Below are 8,658 nucleotides of genomic sequence, written 5' to 3'. Positions count from 1 at the left end.
AAGATGACGCGGTCAAACTGTCGACCACGCAGACACACACACTCTGACAGACGAGTACAATCCACCTCAAACAGCACCTCCCCACCTGACACACACACACAGAGACACACACACACACACACACACAGACACACACACACACAGAGACACACACACACACACACACACACACACAGACACACACAGACACACACACACACACACACACACACACAGAGACACACACACACACACACACACAGACACAGAGACACACACACACACACACACACACAGACACACACAGACACACACACACACGTTAGACCAACAGTACATAAGCACATCACATTGTGCATTCAGACACAAAACAGATTAGAACCCAGCCAGCCCGTCTCTAACTGGAGTGTGTGAATGTTGTGGGCGGAGCTACCGGAGTGTGTGAATGTTGTGGGCGGAGCTACCGGAGTGTGTGAATGTTGTGGGCGGAGCTACCGGAGTGTGTGAATGTTGTGGGCGGAGCTACCGGAGTGTGTGAATGTTGTGGGCGGAGCTACCGGAGTGTGTGAATGTTGTGGGCGGAGCTACCGGAGTGTGTGAATGTTGTGGGCGGAGCTACCGGAGTGTGTGAATGTTGTGGGCGGAGCTACAGGAGTGTGTGAATGTTGTGGGCGGAGCTACCGGAGTGTGTGAATGTTGTGGGCGGAGCTACCGGAGTGTGTGAATGTTGTGGGCGGAGCTACCGGAGTGTGTGAATGTTGTGGGCGGAGCTACCGGAGTGTGTGAATGTTGTGGGCGGAGCTACCTGATTGTGTGTATTTTGTGGGCGGAGCTACCTGAGTGTGTGAATGTTGTGGAAGGAGCTACCTGATTGTGTGTATTTTGTGGGCGGAGCTACCTGAGTGTGTGATTGTGTGGGCGGAGCTACCTGAGTGTGTGATTGTGTGTATGTTGTGGGCGGAGCCGTGGTGTCGTAGTGCCTCCTCTTTGGTCTGGAGACAGGTGGCTGTGATCCTCAAACCCCTCCCACCGGCTAGGTCATCGGTCTCCATGGCGACGATCCGGCTCAGAGCGGCAGAGAACGAGAAGTTCCCCTCTCCAACCAGAAGCACCGCATCCCCACCTTCTGATGATGTCATCACTCTGCACCGACGGACGGACAGAACCTGAAAAGAACAGAGAATATTTACTTTATTACAGTCAGACTCTAACCCACTAGACTACCTGCTACCCTATAATATATAGTGATCTATAGACTCTAACCCACTAGACTACCTGCCACCCTATAATATATAGTGATCTATAGACTCTAACCCACTAGACTACCTGCCACCCTATAATATATAGTGATCTATAGACTCTAACCCACTAGACTACCTGCCACCCTATAATATATAGTGATCTATAGACTCTAACCCACTAGACTACCTGCCACCCTATAATATATAGTGATCTATAGACTCTAACCCACTAGACTACCTGCCACCCTATAATATATAGTGATCTATAGACTCTAACCCACTAGACTACCTGCTACCCTATAATATATAGTGACCTATAGACTCTAACCCACTAGACTACCTGCCACCCTATAATATATAGTGATCTATAGACTCTAACCCACTAGACTACCTGCTACCCTATAATATATAGTGATCTATAGACTCTAACCCACTAGACTACCTGCCACCCTATAATATATAGTGATCTATAGACTCTAACCCACTAGACTACCTGCTACCCTATAATATATAGTGATCTATAGACTCTAACCCACTAGACTACCTGCTACCCTATAATATATAGTGATCTATAGACTCTAACCCACTAGACTACCTGACACCCTATAATATATAGTGATCTATAGACTCTAACCCACTAGACTACCTGCCACCCTATAATATATAGTGATCTATAGACTCTAACCCACTAGACTACCTGCTACCCTATAATATATAGTGATCTATAGACTCTAACCCACTAGACTACCTGCTACCCTATAATATATAGTGATCTATAGACTCTAACCCACTAGACTACCTGCCACCCTATAATATATAGTGATCTATAGACTCTAACCCACTAGACTACCTGCTACCCTATAATATATAGTGATCTATAGACTCTAACCCACTAGACTACCTGCCACCCTATAATATATAGTGATCTATAGACTCTAACCCACTAGACTACCTGCTACCCTATAATATATAGTGATCTATAGACTCTAACCCACTAGACTACCTGCCACCCTATAATATATAGTGATCTATAGACTCTAACCCACTAGACTACCTGCTACCCTATAATATATAGTGACCTATAGACTCTAACCCACTAGACTACCTGCTACCCTATAATATATAGTGATCTATAGACTCTAACCCACTAGACTACCTGCCACCCTATAATATATAGTGATCTATAGACTCTAACCCACTAGACTACCTGCCACCCTATAATATATAGTGATCTATAGACTCTAACCCACTAGACTACCTGCCACCCTATAATATATAGTGATCTATAGACTCTAACCCACTAGACTACCTGCTACCCTATAATATATAGTGATCTATAGACTCTAACCCACTAGACTACCTGCTACCCTATAATATATAGTGATCTATAGACTCTAACCCACTAGACTACCTGCCACCCTATAATATATAGTGATCTATAGACTCTAACCCACTAGACTACCTGCTACCCTATAATATATAGTGATCTATAGACTCTAACCCACTAGACTACCTGCTACCCTATAATATATAGTGATCTATAGACTCTAACCCACTAGACTACCTGCCACCCTATAATATATAGTGATCTATAGACTCTAACCCACTAGACTACCTGCCACCCTATAATATATAGTGATCTATAGACTCTAACCCACTAGACTACCTGCCACCCTATAATATATAGTGATCTATAGACTCTAACCCACTAGACTACCTGCCACCCTATAATATATAGTGATCTATAGACTCTAACCCACTAGACTACCTGCCACCCTATAATATATAGTGATCTATAGACTTTAACCCACTAGACTACCTGCCACCCTATAATATATAGTGATCTATAGACTCTAACCCACTAGACTACCTGCCACCCTATAATATATAGTGATCTATAGTCAGACTCTAACCCACTAGACTACCTGCCACCCTATAATATATAGTGATCTATAGACTCTAACCCACTAGACTACCTGCCACCCTATAATATATAGTGATCTATAGACTCTAACCCACTAGACTACCTGCTACCCTATAATATATAGTGATCTATAGACTCTAACCCACTAGACTACCTGCCACCCTATAATATATAGTGATCTATAGACTCTAACCCACTAGACTACCTGCTACCCTATAATATATAGTGATCTATAGACTCTAACCCACTAGACTACCTGCCACCCTATAATATATAGTGATCTATAGACTCTAACCCACTAGACTACCTGCTACCCTATAATATATAGTGACCTATAGACTCTAACCCACTAGACTACCTGCTACCCTATAATATATAGTGATCTATAGACTCTAACCCACTAGACTACCTGCTACCCTATAATATATAGTGATCTATAGACTCTAACCCACTAGACTACCTGCCACCCTATAATATATAGTGATCTATAGACTCTAACCCACTAGACTACCTGCCACCCTATAATATATAGTGATCTATAGACTCTAACCCACTAGACTACCTGCCACCCTATAATATATAGTGATCTATAGACTCTAACCCACTAGACTACCTGCCACCCTATAATATATAGTGATCTATAGACTCTAACCCACTAGACTACCTGCCACCCTATAATATATAGTGATCTATAGACTCTAACCCACTAGACTACCTGCCACCCTATAATATATAGTGATCTATAGACTCTAACCCACTAGACTACCTGCCACCCTATAATATATAGTGATCTATAGACTCTAACCCACTAGACTACCTGCCACCCTATAATATATAGTGATCTATAGACTCTAACCCACTAGACTACCTGCCACCCTATAATATATAGTGATCTATAGTCAGACTCTAACCCACTAGACTACCTGCCACCCTATAATATATAGTGATCTATAGACTCTAACCCACTAGACTACCTGCCACCCTATAATATATAGTGATCTATAGACTCTAACCCACTAGACTACCTGCTACCCTATAATATATAGTGATCTATAGACTCTAACCCACTAGACTACCTGCTACCCTATAATATATAGTGATCTATAGACTCTAACCCACTAGACTACCTGCTACCCTATAATATATAGTGATCTATAGACTCTAACCCACTAGACTACCTGCCACCCCTATAATATATAGTGATCTATAGACTCTAACCCACTAGACTACCTGCCACCCTATAATATATAGTGATCTATAGACTCTAACCCACTAGACTACCTGCTACCCTATAATATATAGTGACCTATAGACTCTAACCCACTAGACTACCTGCTACCCTATAATATATAGTGATCTATAGACTCTAACCCACTAGACTACCTGCTACCCTATAATATATAGTGATCTATAGACTCTAACCCACTAGACTACCTGCCACCCTATAATATATAGTGATCTATAGACTCTAACCCACTAGACTACCTGCTACCCTATAATATATAGTGATCTATAGACTCTAACCCACTAGACTACCTGCCACCCTATAATATATAGTGATCTATAGACTCTAACCCACTAGACTACCTGCTACCCTATAATATATAGTGATCTATAGACTCTAACCCACTAGACTACCTGCCACCCTATAATATATAGTGATCTATAGACTCTAACCCACTAGACTACCTGCCACCCTATAATATATAGTGATCTATAGACTTTAACCCACTAGACTACCTGCCACCCTATAATATATAGTGATCTATAGACTCTAACCCACTAGACTACCTGCCACCCTATAATATATAGTGATCTATAGACTCTAACCCACTAGACTACCTGCTACCCTATAATATATAGTGATCTATAGACTCTAACCCACTAGACTACCTGCTACCCTATAATATATAGTGATCTATAGACTCTAACCCACTAGACTACCTGCTACCCTATAATATATAGTGATCTATAGACTCTAACCCACTAGACTACCTGCTACCCTATAATATATAGTGATCTATAGACTCTAACCCACTAGACTACCTGCCACCCTATAATATATAGTGATCTATAGACTCTAACCCACTAGACTACCTGCCACCCTATAATATATAGTGATCTATAGACTCTAACCCACTAGACTACCTGCTACCCTATAATATATAGTGACCTGTAGCGTTGAGCCAGTAACTGAAAGGTCGTTGATTCAAGCTGATAGATGTTTCAAAATGGCCCTTTGGATGTGGTATGTTACAGTACTGTAAATCACAGGACAATACTCTGTTTCCACATCAGACAATATACTGTTTCCACATTACAGTGTTTCCACATCAGACAATACACTGTTTCCACATCAGACAATATACTGTTTCCACATCAGACAATACACTGTTTCCTCAATACACTGTTTGCACATCAGACAATACACTGTTTCCACATCAGACATTATACTGTTTCCACATCAGACAATACACTGTTTCCACATCAGACAATACACTGTTTCCACATACACTGTTTCCACATCAGACAAATCACTGTTTCCACATCAGACAATACACTGTTTCCACATTACACTGTTTCCACATCAGACAATACACTGTTTCCACATCAGACAATACACTGTTTCAACGTCACACTGTTTCCACATCAGACAATACACTGTTTCCACATTACACTGTTTCCACATCAGACAAGACACTGTTTCCACATTACACTGTTTCCACATCAGACAATACACTGTTTCCACATCAGACAATACACTGTTTCCACATCAGCCATTACACTGTTTCCACATCAGCCAACACACTGTTTCCACAACACACTGTTTCCACATCAGACAAAATACTGTTTCCACATCAGACATTACACTGTTTCCACATCAGACAATACACTGTTTCCACATTAGACAATACACTGTTTCCACATTACACTGTTTCCACATCAGACAATACACTGTTTCCACATCAGACAATACACTGTTTCCACATCAGACAATACACTGTTTCCACATTATACTGTTTCCACATCAGACAATACACTGTTTCCACATTTCACTGTTTCCACATCAGACAATACACTGTTTCCACATCAGACAAAACACTGGTTCCACATCAGACAATACACTGTTTCCACATCAGACCATACACTGTTCCCACATCAGACAATACAGTGTTTCCACATCAGACAATATACTGTTTCCACATCAGCCATTACACTGTTTCCACAATACACTGTTTCCACATCAGACAATACACTGTTTCCACATCAGACAATATACTGTTTCCACATCAGACATTACACTGTTTCCACATCAGACAATACACTGTTTCCACATCAGACAACACACTGTTTCCATATCAGACAATACACTGTTTCCACATTACACTGTTTCCACATCAGACAATACACTGTTTCCACATCAGACAATACACTGTTTCAACGTTACACTGTTTCCACATCAGACAATACACTGTTTCCACATCAGACAAGACACTGTTTCCACATTACACTGTTTCCACATCAGACAAGACACTGTTTCCACATCACACTGTTTCCACATCAGACAATACACTGTTTCCACATCAGACAATACACTGTTTCCACATCAGCCATTACACTGTTTCCACATCAGCCAACACACTGTTTCCACAACACACTGTTTCCACATCAGACAAAATACTGTTTCCACATCAGACATTACACTGTTTCCACATCAGACAATACACTGTTTCCACATTAGACAATACACTGTTTCCACATTACACTGTTTCCACATCAGACAATACACTGTTTCCACATCAGACAATACACTGTTTCCACATCAGACAATACACTGTTTCCACATTATACTGTTTCCACATCAGCCAACACACTGTTTCCACAACACACTGTTTCCACATCAGACAATACACTGTTTCCACATCAGACAAAACACTGTTTCCACATCAGACAATACACTGTTTCCACATCAGACCATACACTGTTTCCACATCAGACAATACACTGTTTCCATATCAGACAATACACTGTTTCCACATCAGACAATACACTGTTTCCATATCAGACAATAAACTGTTTCCACATCAGACAATACCAGAATCTACAGGTTTACCAAAATCTAAAGGAGTAGTCAGGAAGCTCAGATCTTCTGCTCCAATGTGCTTTGAGAGGAGAAGAGGAGGGACGAAACGGGGTATCAAGGAAATACAATTGAGATTCTCCCAATATGAGGAAGCCTCTTTTAGACTATAGGGACGTCCCCCGCTAGTTATTCCACAGCTCAATACACGAGAAGAGGCTTTCAGAAAGAAGAGTCGCTAACTTGTGTCTGTCTACTCGATATTGATCTAGCTCGCCAATGTATGTAATAGAATAATGTTGCTAAGCAACTCACGTTTCCTCCCGGTAGATTTGACCAGTGCCGTTCCTATTGGCCTCACTGCCGCTCATGAATACAAACCGGTTTAACGTGAACAATAATCAGCAGGGGAAACATCTAGTCGGGTTAATTATCGATCATAAGATGTATGTTATTTTGTCATCAGCAGTGGAGCCGGTAGGCACGAGTAGAATAGACCAAAACAAACGTGATCGGTGTCACACTTACAGTAGTCTGGACGGAAACAAAACGAATGGTATAAAGGTTCCTTGGGACGGCCATAACCAGAAAACCCTAAAATGAACTCCTTACCTTAACAATACCCGTTACCTAACCCTCCTTCTCTTACTTTGGTATCATGGCGCCTAATCCTTCTCTTTCTTTGGTATCATGGCGCCTAATCCTTGTCTTTCTTTGGTATCATGGCGTTAGGACATGTATTTGTGCATGATGACAGCTGCTGTGCAGCAGTGTCTGATCGGTCAGGTTGCATTTTGTGATTCAAAATAAAAAGGAAGTGGGAAAGGACATATACATCTATTTACCGCTATTATATACCACCACCTATATACCGCTATTATATACCACCACCTATATACCACTATTATATACCACCACCTATATACCGCTATTATATACCACCACCTATATACCACTATTATATACCACCACCTATATACCGCTATTATATACCACCACCTATTTACCGCTATTATATACCACCATCTATATACCACTATTATATACCACCATCTATATACCACTATTATATACCACCATCTATATACCACTATTATATACCACCACCTATATACCGCTATTATATACCACCATCTATATACCACTATTATACACCACCACCTATATACCGCTATTATATACCACCACCTATATACCGCTATTATATACCACCACCTATATACCGCTATTATATACCACCACCTATTTACCGCTATTATATACCACCACCTATATACCGCTATTATATACCACCACCTATATACCACTATTATATACCACCACCTACCATCTATATACCACTATTATATACCACCACCTATATACCGCTATTATATACCACCATCTACCATCTATATACCGCTATTATATACCACCACCTATATACCGCTATT

The 8,658-nt window shown here is 41.0% G+C and overlaps 1 protein-coding gene across 1 annotated transcript in view; it reads right to left on the bottom strand.

The window, feature by feature from the left end:
• The window catches only part of fdxacb1 (ferredoxin-fold anticodon binding domain containing 1), a 26,952-nt gene extending 19,192 nt beyond the window's left edge, over positions 1–7,760 (bottom strand). The window contains exons 1-3 of the mRNA XM_045713308.1: positions 7,541–7,760; positions 908–1,145; positions 1–85 (exon numbers count right to left, since the gene is read on the bottom strand). The exon at positions 1–85 is cut by the window's left edge and continues 72 nt beyond it. Coding sequence (XP_045569264.1) covers positions 1–85; positions 908–1,118 — 296 coding nt within the window. The 5' untranslated portion in view covers positions 1,119–1,145; positions 7,541–7,760. The remainder of the gene's footprint in view (positions 86–907; positions 1,146–7,540) is intronic.
• Positions 7,761–8,658: the final 898 nt, after the last annotated feature.

The sequence above is a fragment of the Salmo salar genome, unplaced genomic scaffold (genome assembly GCF_905237065.1).
Source record: "Salmo salar unplaced genomic scaffold, Ssal_v3.1, whole genome shotgun sequence".
NCBI classification, from domain to species: Eukaryota; Metazoa; Chordata; class Actinopteri; order Salmoniformes; family Salmonidae; genus Salmo; species Salmo salar.
The sequence above is the reverse complement of the archived record's forward strand: the minus strand, read 5'-3'. Positions and strand labels throughout refer to the sequence as shown.